At 44.7% G+C, this 17051-nt stretch overlaps 2 protein-coding genes and 2 long non-coding RNA genes across 5 annotated transcripts in view; 3 read left to right on the top strand and 1 right to left on the bottom strand.

Annotated features, from left to right (window-relative positions):
* LOC130520312 (hemicentin-1-like) overlaps positions 1-3979 on the top strand; it is a 25874-nt gene extending 21895 nt beyond the window's left edge. Inside the window, exons 14-15 of the mRNA XM_057024023.1 lie at positions 3121-3354; positions 3664-3979. Of these exons, the coding sequence (XP_056880003.1) occupies positions 3121-3354; positions 3664-3721 (292 nt within the window). The 3' untranslated portion in view covers positions 3722-3979. The remainder of the gene's footprint in view (positions 1-3120; positions 3355-3663) is intronic.
* On the top strand, positions 717-1900 carry LOC130520306 (uncharacterized). The gene is made up of 3 exons (XR_008948765.1): positions 717-854; positions 1092-1370; positions 1452-1900. It is a non-coding gene; the product is annotated as an uncharacterized LOC130520306 (long non-coding RNA).
* LOC130520311 (uncharacterized) lies at positions 3912-17051 on the bottom strand. The gene is given in 21 exon segments (XM_057024022.1): positions 3912-4660; positions 4759-4923; positions 5047-5189; positions 5304-5432; positions 5786-5943; positions 6019-6184; positions 6429-6469; positions 6628-6747; positions 6825-6955; positions 11259-11300; positions 11399-11563; positions 11687-11829; positions 11925-12053; positions 12267-12292; positions 12407-12598; positions 12674-12839; positions 15009-15049; positions 15208-15327; positions 15405-15531; positions 15623-15664; positions 15753-17051. Coding segments are annotated over 21 exon segments (2340 nt in total). The 5' UTR covers positions 15802-17051; the 3' UTR covers positions 3912-4615.
* LOC130520307 (uncharacterized) lies at positions 7800-8872 on the top strand. 2 transcript variants are annotated; one of them, XR_008948767.1, is made up of 3 exons: positions 7800-7823; positions 8149-8373; positions 8611-8872. It is a non-coding gene; the product is annotated as an uncharacterized LOC130520307 (long non-coding RNA). The 2 variants fall into 2 exon arrangements; XR_008948766.1 differs by lacking the exon at positions 7800-7823 and adding an exon at positions 7926-8074.

Genomic DNA, 17051 nt, shown 5'->3' with positions numbered 1-17051 from the left:
ATGAAATCCTCCCACTTTTGGTTAGTGTTCAACATAAATAGCCCTAAAGCGGTTGGTCGTGCACATTGAGATTATATGGAACTCTGTCGATATAGGCGGATTTTAAGCATGAAAAGTCATATTTTGATTATTCTTGCGACGATATCTGGTGAGTCAACATATTTTGGGTTCAACGTTTCAGGTCAATCTTCTAATCACTGAGTTTATTTACTTGGATGAAAGGTGCCCAGAGAGGATCCTTGGAAGTGACCTTGGACAGGGATCTGTGCGTTCTGAAAGGGGCGTCAGCGGTGATTAACTGCCGGTATTCCAATCCTTTTTCCCACGCTGTCACCGAAGTTGGCTGGTGGACACAATATCAGGAGGTTGGTTATTGGAGGCCCGGCTCTTTGCCAAAATCGGGGATCCCTCGCAGCGCTATCAATATTTGGGCAACTACATCAGTGACTGCCGCCTGCAGATAAATGATGTGCAACACGCCGATGCAGGGGACTACTTTTTCAGTTTTTACACCAGGTCGAAGCTCAGACAGTAGTAAAACTACTAAGTTATATGTAAAAGGTAACAACAGGAATAAACCAGCCAGCGAGTGTTTGAATCACCCTTCTAACTTCACCCTTTTCCCTGTGATTCAGAGCTGACGGCTGCTGTGCAGTCGAGCTCCGTGGCGGAAGGCGACTTCATCAGGCTGACCGTGTGTCGGGCTGTCCCACGCCAGTGGACATTGTCTGGTTCAAGGATGGAAAACCTGTAAGGAACGTCTTTGTAGCCAGGCGAGAGGACACTGGCAGGTACCACTGTGCTGTCTGGAGACAAGAGGGTCAGATCTGCTCCCGTGGCCGTAAATGTACTGTGTAAGCCCGTCACACTTTCTCCTAATTTCATCAACTATCACTGATTCAACATCTGCTTAATTAAACTGTTCTGCAGAAGTCACATTAATCAATTTTGAAAACAGCAATTACTGATGTGTATAAACTGAAATAAAAATAAGAAATGTGTCTGAAAAAAGATGCCATTCCACCTTTACATACTCTTTTCTATCCATATTTCACTGTATCCTTCAACCTTCCGGCTCATCCCTCCATCAGATCCTCCTGACAGAGTGACCTTGACCATCAGTTCACCCGGGAACGTCGTCAGAGGAAGTTCGGTGGTTCTCACCTGCCACAGCGACGCCAGCCCCCCGGTGAGAAACAACGGGTACAGCCTCTACAGGGAAGGGCGCTTCATCGGGTCGGGGCAGAACTACACCATCCCTGACGTGCAGCCGGATCACAGCGGGCGGTACCACTGTCAGGCCTGGAACAGCATCAGCAGCAGAGGGGTGGACCATTTTAACTCCTCTGCGGTCCTCCTCCAGGTCTACTGTACGTATCTGGACATAAACTCAACTCAACACATTTCTGATGATGACGATGTGACTGTGTGGGATCCCGTTCTTCTCCCAGACGTCCCAGAGAACATTTCCATTACAATTAACCCAGCCCATGTGGTGTGGGGCAGCAGCAGTGTGACTCTGACCTGCTCCAGTGATGCTAACCCCCCTGCAGATACCTACATCTGGTACAGAAATACAAACTCCAGCAGCTCCAACGGGCTGCAGGTGGGCTCAGGTCAGGTGTTGTCCATTCCCTCCATGGAGGCGCTGCACTCTGGACTGTACCTCTGCCAGGCCAGGAACCAAGTGGGGGGGAAGAACTCGACCGAGGTGCTGCTGGCCATGGTGGATGAGGAGCAGCGGGGTTTGTGTCTGGTAGAGTTTGCAAAGATAACTAGGTTAAAGTGATTAAATGGTGACATGTCTGACCTCCTCAGGTAGCCAGACGCTCCCAGCTGTGGTCGGAATTGGACTCGCTCTCATCGTAGCTCTCGTGGTCGCCCTCTTTTTGTTCTGGTGAGTCAGTCATTAATGAAGATGCTGCACTTTTCTCCACTCAAATGTCATTTTGCTTCTCCTTTTCTGGGCGTTGTATGACGTTTTTCTTTGTCCAGAATTGCCACATGTGGGCTAACCCTCATTTCCCTTACCAAATAAAATAACACATTTCTCTTTGATGCGAAATAGCAAAACTCGTGCATCTAAGAAAGTGAGGTGCATCTAAGAACATTTTTTCTACCGCTATTTTTTTAAAATCACACCTGCATTTACATAGATTTTAAAATGACAATGTCTTAAAAATAAATAAAAATCTAAATAAAGTGAAGGTGAACTCTGACCTAGTTCAAAGGTCAGTATTGTGCGCATGAAAGAACCTTTGCGCTTGTGGAGAATAAACTAGCAGGCAGTGAAGATGGTGAGTGGAGGGCAATTTTCTACCCCAAAAACCTGGCAAAAAGAAGACAGTAAATTTATCATTTTCAAAGTGAATGGGAGGAAGAGTCATTTTTTACTACTGTGAAAGGAAGGTGTGTATGTTGCATTTGTGGGGCGACTGTGATGACAGCGAAGCAGCACAATGTGGAGCGACGCTTCACTACGTGTCATGAAAGCTACAATGCTAATGCTAACTACCCACCGGGAAGCATTCTACAGTCAGAGAAGGCCCATGAGCTAAAAAGTGTGTTTATAAAATGTAACAGATTTTGAGCAGAATTGCAGTAGATTTGTTCAGTTAAGATTTATTCAATAGGAAAGTTGATTTTTTTTTAAATGTTGCATAACTTTTTAAAACATGGTTCAACATAGTTTATGAATTGTTAAAATGGTTTAGTTTCTTATGGTTGAAAAGGTCTGGGGAAAACTCGACATTTTTTTTCTGATCAAATGTAGAAGTGATCATCTGAACAATTGCTGAGATTAATAATATTAAAGTGTTGAATATTGATCTTTTCTGTTACCCACTCTAAGTTATTGATACACACACAACACACCACACACACAGACAATTTGTTATTTTAGAGGAGTGTGTCAAGCGGTAGCCCTTCACAGGACTCGGAACCCATGACGTAGCTCTTGGTTTCAAAAAGGTTGGTGACCCCTGAGCTAGACAGATTAGGAGAGTCCGTTCCCGAAACTTTCCGCTGTTTTCACGCTGCTACTTTCAAGGAAACTTTAGTCAAAATGTGATCTGGAAGAATGAGCTATATTCTATATTTATATGTTTGTTGTTGTCTCAGCAGGTGGAAAAAAAGGCGCCTTCATCAGAAGGCGCTTGATGAATCCAACGTCATATACAGCAACATCCAAAGGCCAGACTCCGCTCTGCCAGACGTCGCTCGCCATACGATCCCTTCCTCCTCCTCCTCTCAGTCTCCGGCATCCATCGGAGGCGAGGTGACCTACTCATTAGTGAACATCAAATCCAGAGATCTGGAGGGGCTGAGCGACAGTCCAGATGTGCAGGGCTCACGGTAGGTTCACTGTTCCAGTCTGGTGGTGGCTGTTTTCACACTTTAGCACTTTTCACACTGCAATAGTTGCGTTAAAAACGCCCTGATGAAGCATAAATTTGTGGTTAGAACTTTGAGGAACTCTCTATTTTGAAGAGCCATACAGTGAAGCTGATTAAGTTCAAGGAAGTGTTGAGTACGTGGGGAATTTGTCATGCAGGCAGCACAGTTTGTTCTTGGTTTAGTTTATGAATAGAAGGGTGAAAACAACAGCACAATGTAAAAGGAAGCAAAGTGTGTTTGTAATGTTTGGTTAATTTATCCCCACAGGTCCAAAGGAAAAAACAGCATCGACAGTGTGATCTATGCTACCATTTCACCACGATGACCCAGGAACTAACTGTATCGATCATTTTAATTATTTTATATTTGGTACATTTCTGAACAAGGACTCAGTCTTGCCTAATTCTTTACAACATAAAGATTAACAAACTTTGTTAAATATCTGACTTGCATTTTCAACCAGGACACAGGCAGTGCCACAATAGGCATTAAAGAAGCACACAAAAGAGCTCCTCTGAGAAGACGATTTCAATTTTTTTATTGCACTGTGGCTCCGCAAAACGCTTCAAATAAACATCATAAACAACAAAAAACTATTTACAACGAGAACAAAATACTGATTGCAACAAGAGTGAAGTCCGCATCAGTTCGTGTGAGGAAAAAGACAAAACATGTTTGAATAACTGCTTTTTATGCTAAAGCCGGGGTATTGCATGCAGTTTCTGCTATGACATACCTATGTGCAGTTTAAGTAATCTTAAAAAATTAGCAGTTAGCCTTTAGCAACACAAACTTGAGTCCCAAATAAATGGCACAGGCTGTACTTAATCTGGAGGACAAACTAAACGGTTATCATCCACAATTTCATGAGTCTGCATGTAAATTCACTTTTTGAGATAACTGTCAACTTGATGCTGTGTGCCACTAAAGTGAACAAGAAGTGGGGGAAAAAACAAGAAAGAAAGGCAAAAGAAAAGTCACAGAAAAAAAATGTATTGTATCACAAAAGTGGCCTCTAGTATTGATCATATTACAAATTCACTTTGGCTTTTATAATCAGTCTTTAACTATACAAAAATAGACTCCTGTAGAGGTTAAGCAATGTTAGTAACTCTGCTCACAGTTGGGGTATTAATGGTTCAGGAAGCAGTATCTGTCTTTATTACCCTGAGGTCCCTTCTGACCTCTGCAAGGTCGGCTCAGAGCTTCATACCCAATTTCATGGCCGAGCCAATTTGTGCACCCCTGGTAAGTTGTGATAGCTCTGTTGGTGGGGGAGACAAGCACAAACACATCTGTAACACCAACGTTTCCTCTGGTATTATGACAAATAAACTCCATAAAAGAAAGAGAGTCTCTCACCCTCATGGCTGTAGATATCCAGGGAAGAAATCGGGAAACTTTGGTGTAGACGCCAGGTTTCTTGGCCATAGCACAGCCCGTTCCCCAGCTCACAACTCCGTGCAGACGATACCGGCTGGTCTTGGACAGACAGTCTTCTGCCACGAAGGGACCGCCGCTGTCTCCCTGTGTCACAGGTTAAGAAGGTCAGAAAATCCACCAAGATACAGAAATGCAAGCATATGAATGAGAGGGCACAGAAAGACTAGATTTGTGCACCAAAATACATAAACAGAGGAAAATACAGACCTGACAAGCATCAATGCCTCCTTTCTCATAACCAGCACAGAACATGGTAGTGGTGATCTGGTTGTCATAGTAATCAGGAGCGTTGCATACGGCATCGCTGATGATGGGCACATGTGCCTCCTGAAGGACATCTGCAAGGTGCCCTGACAGGCAACAAAACTGTCAAACTCTGTAGATATTAGCCGATCTTTTGTAAAAAACAAAAACAAAAAAAAAAAAAAAAAAACAATAACAATTGTCATAAAATATAAACTCACTGAAGTATCCGACATTTCCCCAGCCAGTAATTGTTCCCATTTGCCCATCTATTAATCTTTGTCCATGTGTTGGCAGACAGACAGGCTGGATGTACTCTGTAAATGTACACAAAAAGCAAATTACATCATCTTACTGACGTGCACTAATACAGGGGCTGTAATTCTATATGATAAACACTAGGTGGAAGCAATGCCCAAGCGGAAGATCTTCAATTATATAACATGTTATAAATAACAAGAAGAATTCAACAATTAACCAGCCACAAATCTAACATCAAATATTAGCCCAGAAAAGTTGACATGTGTATATAGTTCATTTAATGTTCTCAGTTAATCTGTACACATGTTATAATTATTCAAATCTGTGCTGTGGGGTCACAAACATTTCCGTGGAAAAGAGATTGCGCTCCTTCTTCCTCATCTGTAAAAACTGTTATCATGAAATCGTGTGTGTGTGTGTGTGTGTTGTGTGTGTGTGTGGTGTGTGATGTCCCTGCTGTTGTCGTCGATGTTAGCATCCACAAAGGGCAGGTAGCTGCTGTGGTAAACGATAGTCTTAACCTCCGCCACGTTGGCATTGACAGGTTTGTTGGAGATGGAGCCCAGCAACACACTCCAGCGGTTAAGAAAGCTATACCGCCTAGCACAGAAGATATATACTGCTCTTGTATCCATACAGACAAGAGTTTGCATTTTATGCAGCTCTCTTGCTTACTTGGGGAAGCAGTGTGCTGCAGAGACGATCCAGCGGTTTGAGATGATGGACCCCCCGCACTGGTGGACTCCATCATACTGGAGGCTCACCTGCCAAGGCCAACTTCCCTGCCTGGCATCTACACCACCGACTATACGGTCTGCTGCAAAACTACGCCTGCCGCATTCTGAGGGGAGAGAGCAGATAGAAAATCAAACAGTGTGGGGGTAATTTTAGGACACAACTGGGGGAAAACAGACAAGATAGGCATAAAGGAGGGGATTAGAATGCCAGACAGGATGTGAAAGCATCAAGGAAGCAAAGAAAAACACAAAGATCACGAGAGAAAGAGTAGCCCAGCGTGTGAAATAAGGTGGGAGAGTGTCCAGAGTGTGTCGGACAGTGATAGTATATCTCAGCAAACATCTTACCTTGGCACAAGAGTGTGAGAACCTCCCGGCTCTCACAGTCACTGGAACAAAGACAGACACAGTTAGCAACAACAGCCTGACGTCCAAACTAGCATAGTGCTGATGTTTCTGTGCGTTAACCAAGAAGAGAGGTGAAAGAAAAGGGCAAAGGGAGGACAGTGGCTGTCGGTGCAGCGTCGCACAGACGGGTGGAGCTTACCACGGGAACAACGCGTCTTTGATTTTCTTGCCGTAGCTGAGCTCTTCCTGTTTGACGCAGAAGAACTCGCCACCATCTCTGCTGGCCTCCGGCACTGAAGCAACGGAGTGATTCACCACACTGAAACGCACAAACACACTTCAGTCGCATGTCACAGCATTTAATGCTCAGATATATCTGTAAAAAACCCATCTCACCTAACAAAACCCACTTCCTCACAGCTGATGCTAGCAAGGAACTCATTGGCTGAGGAGGAACACACCTGGCGCCACCTCTTGTGGGTGGAGTCAAACACACTGATCCTTGCTGCTTTGTTCCAACCATGCAACTAACACAGCGGTAATTTCATTATAATTTTAGATAAATTTCGAATAGAACAATTTTTCAAGAAGTTCTGTCAGATTTCTCTTGTGTGGAAAATAGAAGCGAGACTCTGGCGGTTCTGAAATAAACTTAACCAAACCTTTAAAATACAAACATTAAAAAACAATTGCCTAACTCAAAAAATAAGATTTAATTACACTTCTCCAAAAACAACCCCCTTTTTGTTCTTTCTTCCTTTCTTCGTCTTCATGTCTTGGCCATCGTAGTCGCTGTCTGACATTAATTGTAGGTACATAATTATGATATTTCTGTGTAGATTATCTGGGGACCAGTCAGCTGCGTTGCCTTCGTTTAGTTTAATGTTCCAGCAGCGGCGCCTAGTGGACAGAGATGGATTTCGCAGAACGTCACAGAAAATGCTGATGAGCACATTTTTATTATACTTTAAGGTTACTTATAACATAAAATTCGTCTCTCTCTCTTATAGGCAGCAGCAGTTCTTTTTACGGTGCTTGCGATTCAGATCAAACCGGAATCTCTCAAAAAAAAATCTGAGAAGAGGAAGGAACATGAAATCCTCCCACTTTTGGTTAGTGTTCAACATAAATAGCCCTAAAGCGGTTGGTCGTGCACATTGAGATTATATGGAACTCTGTCGATATAGGCGGATTTTAAGCATGAAAAGTCATATTTTGATTATTCTTGCGACGATATCTGGTGAGTCAACATATTTTGGGTTCAACGTTTCAGGTCAAACTTCTAATCACTGAGTTTATTTACTTGGATGAAAGGTGCCGGAGAGGATCCTTGGAAGTGACCTTGGACAGTGATCTGTGCGTTCTGAGAGGGGCGTCAGCGGTGATTAACTGCCGGTATTCCAATCCTTTTACCACACTGTCACCGAGTTGTCTGGACGAAATTCAGCAGGGGTTGGTTATTGGAGGCCCGTCTCTTTGCCAAATTTCGGGATTCCTCGCAGCGCTATCGATATTTGGGCAACTTCATCAGTGACTGCCGCCTGCAGATAAATGATGTGCAACACGCCGATGCAGGGGACTACTTTTCAGTTTTTACACCAGTTTCGAAGCTCAGACAAGTAAAACTACTAAGTTGTATGTAAAAGGTAACAACAGGAATAAACCAGCCAGCGAGTGTTTGAATCACCCTTCTAACTTCACCCTTTTCCCTGTGATTCAGAGCTGACGGCTGCTGTGCAGTCGAGCTCCGTGGCGGAAGGCGACGACATCAGGCTGACCTGTGTGTCGGGCTGTCCCACGCCAGTGGACACTGTCTGGTTCAAGGATGGACAACCTGTAAGGAACGAGGTCTTTGTAGCCAGGCGAGAGGACACTGGCAGGTACCACTGTGCTGTCCGGGGACAAGAGTGGGTCAGATCTGCTCCCGTGGCCGTAAATGTACTGTGTAAGCCCGTCACACTTTCTCCTAATTTCATCAACTATCACTGATTCAACATCTGCTTAATTAAACTGTTCTGCAGAAGTCACATTAATCAATTTTGAAAACAGCAATTACTGATGTGTATAAACTGAAATAAAAATAAGAAATGTGTCTGAAAAAAGATGCCATTCCACCTTTACATACTCTTTTCTATCCATATTTCACTGTATCCTTCAACCTTCCGGCTCATCCCTCCATCAGATCCTCCTGACAGAGTGACCTTGACCATCAGTTCACCCGGGAACGTCGTCAGAGGAAGTTCGGTGGTTCTCACCTGCCACAGCGACGCCAGCCCCCCGGTGAGAAAGAAACGGGTACAGCCTCTACAGGGAAGGGCGCTTCATCGGGTCGGGGCAGAACTACACCATCCCTGACGTGCAGCCGGATCACAGCGGGCGGTACCACTGTCAGGCCTGGAACAACATCAGCAGCAGAGGGGTGGACCATTTTAACTCCTCTGCGGTCCTCCAGGTCTACTGTACGTATCTGGACATAAACTCAACTCAACACATTTCTGATGATGACGATGTGACTGTGTGGGATCCCGTTCTTCTCCCAGACGTCCCAGAGAACATTTCCATTACAATTAACCCAGCCCATGTGGTGTGGGGCAGCAGTGTGACTCTGACCTGCTCCAGTGATGCTAACCCCCCTGCAGATACCTACATCTGGTACAGAAATACAAACTCCAGCAGCTCCAACGGGCTGCAGGTGGGCTCAGGTCAGGTGTTGTCCATTTCCTCCATGGAGGCGCTGCACTCTGGACTGTACCTCTGCCAGGCCAGGAACCAAGTGGGGGGGAAGAACTCGACCGAGGTGCTGCTGGCCATGGTGGATGAGGAGCAGCGGGGTTTGTGTCTGGTAGAGTTTGCAGCAAGATAACTAGGTTAAAGTGATTAAATGGTGACATGTCTGACCTCCTCAGGTAGCCAGACGCTCCCAGCTGTGGTCGGAATTGGACTCGCTCTCATCGTAGCTCTCGTGGTCGCCCTCTTTTGTTCTGGTGAGTCAGTCATTAATGAAGATGCTGCACTTTTCTCCACTCAAATGCCATTTTTATTGCTTCTCCTTTTCTGGGCGTTGGATGACGTTTTTCTTTGTCCAGAATAGCCACATGTGGGCTAACCCTCATTTCCCTTACCAAATAAAATAACAAATTTCTCTTTGATGCGACCAATTTTTCATCAGAGCTTTCAGAAATCTTTTTTTCTTCCACCTTAAATGAGCTAGACAGATTAGGAGAGTCCGTTCCAGAAACTTTCCCGCTGTTTTCACGCTGCTACTTTCAAGGAAACTTTAGTCAAAATGTGATCTGGAAGAATGAGCTATATTCTATATTTATATGTTTGTTGTTGTCTCAGCAGGTGGAAAAAAAGGCGCCTTCATCAGAAGGCGCTTGATGAATCCAACGTCATATACAGCAACATCCAAAGGCCAGACTCCGCTCTGCCAGACGTCGCTCGCCATACGATCTCCTCCTCTCAGTCTCCGGCATCCATGAGAAGCGAGGTGATCTACTCATTAGTGAACATCAAATCCAGAGATCTGGAGGGGCTGCGACAGTCCAGATGTGCAGGGCTCACGGTAGGTTCACTGTTCCAGTCTGGTGGTGGCTGTTTCACACTTTAGCACTTTTCACACTGCAATAGTTGCGTTAAAAATGCCCTGATGAAGCATTAAATTTGTGGTTAGAACTTTGAGGAACTCTCTATTTTGAAGAGCCATCTAGAGTGAAGCTGATTAAGTTTAAGGAAGTGTTGAGTACGTGGGGAATTTGTCATGCAGGCAGCACAGTTTGTTCTTGGTTTAGTTTATGAATAGAAGGGTGAAAACAACAGCACAATGTAAAAGGAAGCAAAGTGTGTTTGTAATGTTTGGTTAATTTATCCCCACAGGTCCAAAGGAAAAAACAGCATTGACAGTGTGATCTATGCTACCATTTCACCACGATGACCCAGGAACTAACTGTATCGATCATTTTAATTATTTTATATTTGGTACATTTCTGAACAAGGACTCAGTCTTGCCTAATTCTTTACAACATAAAGATTAACAAACTTTGTTAAATATCTGACTTGCATTTTCAACCAGGACACAGGCAGTGCCACAATAGGCATTAAAGAAGCACAAAAGAGCTCCTCTGAGAAGACGATTTCAATTTTTTATTGCACTGTGGCTCCGCAAAACGCTTCAAATAAACATCATAAACAACAAAAAACTATTTACAACGAGAACAAAATACTGATTGCAACAAGAGTGAAGTCCGCATCAGTTCGCTGTGAGGAAAAAGACAAAACATGTTTGAATAACTGCTTTTTATGCTAAAGCCGGGGTATTGCATGCAGTTTCTGCTATGACATACCTATGTGCAGTTTAAGTAATCTTAAAAAATTAGCAGTTAGCCTTTAGCAACACAAACTTGAGTCCCAAATAAATGGCACAGGCTGTACTTAATCTGGAGGACAAACTAAACGGTTATCATCCACAATTTCATGAGTCTGCATGTAAATTCACTTTTTGAGATAACTGTCAACTTGATGCTGTGTGCCACTAAAGTGAACAAGAAGTGGGGGAAAAAACAAGAAAGGCAAAAGAAAAGAAAAGTCAGAAAAAAAATGTATTGTATCACAAAAGTGGCCTCTAGTATTGATCATATTACAAATTCACTTTGGCTTTTATAATCAGTCTTTAACTATACAAAAATAGACTCCTGTAGAGGTTAAACAATGTTAGTAACTCTGCTCACAGTTGGGGTATTAATGGTTCAGGAAAGCAGTATCTGTCTTTATTACCCTCGAGGTCCCTTCTGACCTCTGCAAGGTCGGCTCAGAGCTTCATACCCAATTTCATGGCCGAGCCAATTTGTGCACCCCTGGTAAGTTGTGATAGCTCTGTTGGTGGGGGAGACAAGCACAAACACATCTGTAACACCAACGTTTCCTCTGGTATTATGACAAATAAACTCCATAAAAGAAAGAGAGTCTCTCACCCTCATGGCTGTAGATATCCAGGGAAGAAATCGGGAAACTTTGGTGTAGACGCCAGGTTTCTTGGCCATAGCACAGCCCGTTCCCCAGCTCACAACTCCGTGCAGACGATACCGGCTGGTCTTGGACAGACAGTCTTCTGCCACGAAGGGACCGCCGCTGTCTCCCTGTGTCACAGGTTAAGAAGGTCAGAAAATCCACCAAGATACAGAAATGCAAGCATATGAATGAGAGGGCACAGAAAGACTAGATTTGTGCACCAAAATACATAAACAGAGGAAAATACAGACCTGACAAGCATCAATGCCTCCTTTCTCATAACCAGCACAGAACATGGTAGTGGTGATCTGGTTGTCATAGTAATCAGGAGCGTTGCATACGGCATCGCTGATGATGGGCACATGTGCCTCCTGAAGGACATCTGCAAGGTGCCCTGACAGGCAACAAAACTGTCAAACTCTGTAGATATTAGCCGGTCTTTTGTAAAAAACAAAAAACAATAACAATTGTCATAAAATATAAACTCACTGAAGTATCCGACATTTCCCCAGCCAGTAATTGTTCCCATTTGCCCATCTATTAATCTTTGTCCATGTGTTGGCAGACAGACAGGCTGGATGTACTCTGTAAATGTACACAAAAAGAAAATTACATCATCTTACTGACGTGCACTAATACAGGGGCTGTAATTCTATATGATGAACACTAGGTGGCAGCAATGCCCAAGTGGAAGATCTTCAATTATATAACACGTTATAAATTAACAAGAAGAATTCAACAATTAACCAGCCACGAATCTAACATAAAATATTAGCCCAGAAAAGTTGACATGTGTATATAGTTCATTTAATGTTCTCAGTTAATCTGTACACATGATATAATTATTCAAATCTGTGCTGTGGGGTCACAAACATTACCGTGGAAAAGAGATTGCGCTCCTTCTTCCTCATCTGTAAAAACTGTTATCATGAAATCGTGTGTGTGTGTGTGTGTGTGTGTGTGTTTCATACCGTTGAAACGAGAGAGGCTGGGTGAGGGCGAGAACGGCGATGTCCCTGCTGTTGTCGTCGATGTTAGCATCCACAAAGGGCAGGTAGCTGCTGTGGTAAACGATAGTCTTAACCTCCGCCACGTTGGCATTGACAGGTTTGTTGGAGATGGAGCCCAGCAACACACTCCAGCGGTTAAGAAAGCTATACCGCCTAGCACAGAAGATATATACTGCTCTTGTATCCATACAGACAAGAGTTTGCATTTTATGCAGCTCTCTTGCTTACTTGGGGAAGCAGTGTGCTGCAGAGACGATCCAGCGGTTTGAGATGATGGACCCCCCGCACTGGTGGACTCCATCATACTGGAGGCTCACCTGCCAAGGCCAACTTCCCTGCCTGGCATCTACACCACCGACTATACGGTCTGCTGCAAAACTACGCCTGCCGCAGTCTGAGGGGAGAGAGCAGATAGAAAATCAAACAGTGTGGGGGTAATTTTAGGACACAACTGGGGGAAAACAGACAAGATAGGCATAAAGGAGGGGATTAAAATGCCAGACAGGATGTGAAAGTGTGGCGGGGTGGAGAGAGGTGGAACGGTTAACGACAACGCCACCTGGGGAGTTTCACCCCAGGAATTAACCGAGAACAGGCACGCGCAGATAAGGTTCTATTCCAGAGGCAGAGATGGGATTGAGGGTTAGGCACTACAATTTTATTAAATCCAATACTCAACAAAAAATAACTCAGCTGTACAAAAGTCAAACAAAAGGGGTGGACAGGGCTGGGGCCCCACCGGCAGGTTAAAACTCAATTAGGGGAGATAAACAAACTAAAAACACCCGTGCTACTGCAAACAAACTACACACGAGGGGTGATGAAAACGCCCTCCACCAGGGGTTGGGTCCCCGCCGTGGCCCGCAGCACCTGTCCACAAGAAAAAGAGAACAATTAATTTACAGTGATAAACAATCAGACGCGACGAGCGCAAACACCTCCTCACACAGAAGGCAAATAAATGGTGACCAGGTCGTCTAAGAAATTAACGTCAACCAAGAAACGAAAAGCAACAAAACCTAAAAAAGTAAATATAAATTGATACAATTAACCACTGGTAAGAGTCTAAAATTTAGGCAAAAGCTCTGTGTCGCTCGGCGGCACCACCACGTCTCAGCGCCGTTTCTCCGAGCAAAGGGGAGCGAGGGAGAGGGAGAGAGAGAGGAGAGCGAATCCTGAACCAAAGGACCGAGCCAAAGCAGCAGTGGGTCCAGTAAGCGAGGTAATCTACTCCATGAGGGGTTCCCGCTGGGGCATCGCGACCCACCGACACCAGCCGGCAGCCAACTGCAGCGAGAACAGCCCCATTACCATTTATCAACTAAGTGAGTGGCGGAGTCAGTGACGCGCATTGCTGCGCCTCACCTGCCCAGTGCCAACTAGCGCGCACGCCCTTACGGCAAAGCGCTCTGGACGGAAGGATGGCGGGAGGAAGCACCAACCTTCTGCAACAAGTAGCAAGCACACGTTCCAGCACTGTTGCACTTTACGTCGTAACCAGAGGAAATATGCGTTAGCATGCCGTGCTTTTACCTTGGCGCTGCCAGACAGCATGCTCATTCTGGGACAGGTTCAGTTGGTCAAACAGCCCAGATAAGCTGCAACCACGCTACACCTTCGTTGAAGGGGGAAATCAACTAAAGTAAGGATGGGCAGATCGATCCCGTGGTAACGATATATCGATACTCACAAGCTACTCATTTGGTATCGATGTTCTTTTATAAATATCGATACTAACTAAAAAAAAAAATTGGGGTGTATGCATCACTTTCCGCCGTTTTAGATTAGTTACTTAAATTAATATGTGCCGGGACGCCCCTATACCTGGCGGCGTACTGAGCTGGCCCATGTCACGTGACAGGAGATAGGGAATGAGCATCAACCTGCAACATAGCCTGCGCCGAGCCGACACAGTCAGCAAAAGGCAGAGCCAGAGAAATAATCAGCCAGAGACGCAATCGTGTTAAAGCAGAAAATGTGAATATGATACGATTTCTGAACAGCAATCTGAGACTTCAGTAAAGTGTGATGACATACCTCAAGTGCACTAAAGGTGTGATGGTGTCAGACATTGTTCTAATTATTTTTTTATGGAACAACTGTCTTATGCAGGTTTAAAGGATAAGGAAATCCTAGTAATCAATTGACCATAATAAATTGTATATAAATGGTCTGTATTTGTCTTAAATGTAATAATATTTTGACTGACGAAAATTGCCAGTAAGAAATGAACGGTATCGGTATCGGGATAGATATCGATGAAAATACAAGAAAAAGTATCGGTATCGTATCGAATCCCAAAAGTGTGGTATCGCCCATCCTTAAACTAAAGCCAGCTGGAGGCAGTGCCTTATATAAACCTTTTCTCCCCACCCACCAATTAAGGCACTACCTCCATATGGCACCTGTTCGGAGGGCAGGCCACGCCCTGCCACAAAAGCATCAAGGAAGCAAAGAAAAACACAAAGATCACGAGAGAAAGAGTAGCCCAGCGTGTGAAATAAGGTGGGAGAGTGTCCAGAGTGTGTCGGACAGTGATAGTATATCTCAGCAAACATCTTACCTTGGCACAAGAGTGTGAGAACCTCCCGGCTCTCACAGTCACTGGAACAAAGACAGACACAGTTAGCAACAACAGCCTGACGTCCAAACTAGCATAGTGCTGATGTTTCTGTGCGTTAACCAAGAAGAGAGGTGAAAGAAAAGGGCAAAGGGAGGACAGTGGCTGTCGGTGCAGCGTCGCACAGACGGGTGGAGCTTACCACGGGAACAACGCGTCTTTGATTTTCTTGCCGTAGCTGAGCTCTTCCTGTTTGACGCAGAAGAACTCGCCACCATCTCTGCTGGCCTCCGGCACTGAAGCAACGGAGTGATTCACCACACTGAAACGCACAAACACACTTCAGTCGCATGTCACAGCATTTAATGCTCAGATAGATCTGTAAAAAACCCATCTCACCTAACAAAACCCACTTCTCACATGATGCTAGCAAGGAACTCATTGGCTGAGGAGGAACACACCTGGCGCCACCTCTTGTGGGTGGAGTCAAACACTCGGAGACGCTGGTCCGCGGAATTTACCTGGACTGCGAGGAGATGGTGGAAACGTACGGTCACGTCCCTCCAACCACACCGAAATGTCTCTCAAACCTCTGTACGGTTTCTGACGTTACTCACCCTCGTACAGACCTGCGCCTTCTTCCATTGTGAAGTACGAAACTGCAGAAAAAGGCTAAAAACTGTTATCTGACGCAGCATTTGAGCACAAGTGACCACTTTCATCACATGTCTGCATTTGTGTTCTGACCTATGACCCAGGCGACGGCTCCGATGGCTCCCAAAGTCATCAGCGTCATGCACACTCCAAGCACACGGCAGGGGGTCAACACACAGGTCAGAGAGATTCCTCTGTTCCCTACAGACAGTACAGTGGACACAGGTGAATTTACTCAATCCTGACAGAAAAAATGGACCAAATAAACCAAATCCAGGTGGTTTATACTTAAATATCAATATATTGGGGTATTTTTTTTAACATACAGTAACCTGTCCTCTCCGTGGCAGCACAGACAAGACAAATAACAAAATGTCTGATTTCAGTTTACAGACCCAAAGTAAAAGAGATGGAACATTTCCTGGCAAAGACTGGAAAGTACAAATGACACTGGTTCGATCAATAGTCTAAAGTCTGCAATCCTCCACAGAGCGAGAACAAACGCTCAAGCGAGGATACGGTGCCATTATGTCGCGTCTGCACGCACTCACAACCCCCCTTTTAACTTTGGTTCTGCCCGCTGGTGGGCAGCTTGACCCTCACAGTTAACACGTTTTTTTAAATTTAGTAAAAATCCTGATCGGAACTGTCAGTGAAAACATCCCGATGTGCCAGTTCAAAGCAGAAAGACACAAAGCTGAAGGTTTGCCAGATGTTCTCTTTGTCCCGCAGGACTGATCTGACACTCATGACCCCCCCTTGACATTGTTTCTGGTCACCTCATAAAAGGAGGGTTCTGTGCTTGAGTCCTCTATTTGGAGTTCACGTGTTCTTCCAGGTTTCCTCCCACAGTCCAACAACAAGCACATTAGGGCATTTGAGGCTCTATAGAGCTGCTCAGAGTCAGTTTGAGTCACCTGTCCAGGGGGGGTAATCCCAGTGACCACTGTATCAGACTCCAGCATCCCTAAAAGCAGATTAGGGACCACACGTGGTGGCTGATGGTGGATGGATGCTGATAGAATCAACAGTGGCCACAGAAGGACATAATACCTTTATAATGTAGATTAACACTAGATATGTAGCATTTAAATGTGCATTTATTTGTTATTTTACTCCAAAACAGTGTTTGATATCAGCAAAGGCTACATGTTGCCTCAGCGTGTCAGGAAATAAGTGCAGATAGTCTCAGAGAGGACATTCTGGACGCTGGTTTCCTTCCTCTGACTGTTTCACATTACTTTCCCTGATCAAGTCAAGCTTTGGATAAACAAAATGTCCAGTTTGGGCAGTCTGGAATATCATATATACGCCTAATCGGACTCTTTTATCTTCAAATCATCGCCACACACCACACACCTTCTGTCTTCCTCTGAAATAATAGAAGCTCAG

The sequence above is a fragment of the Takifugu flavidus genome, unplaced genomic scaffold, assembly GCF_003711565.1.
Source record: "Takifugu flavidus isolate HTHZ2018 unplaced genomic scaffold, ASM371156v2 ctg342, whole genome shotgun sequence".
Taxonomy (NCBI): Eukaryota; Metazoa; Chordata; class Actinopteri; order Tetraodontiformes; family Tetraodontidae; genus Takifugu; species Takifugu flavidus.
Note: the sequence above shows the minus strand (reverse complement) of the source record. Positions and strands in the feature narration are given on the sequence as shown.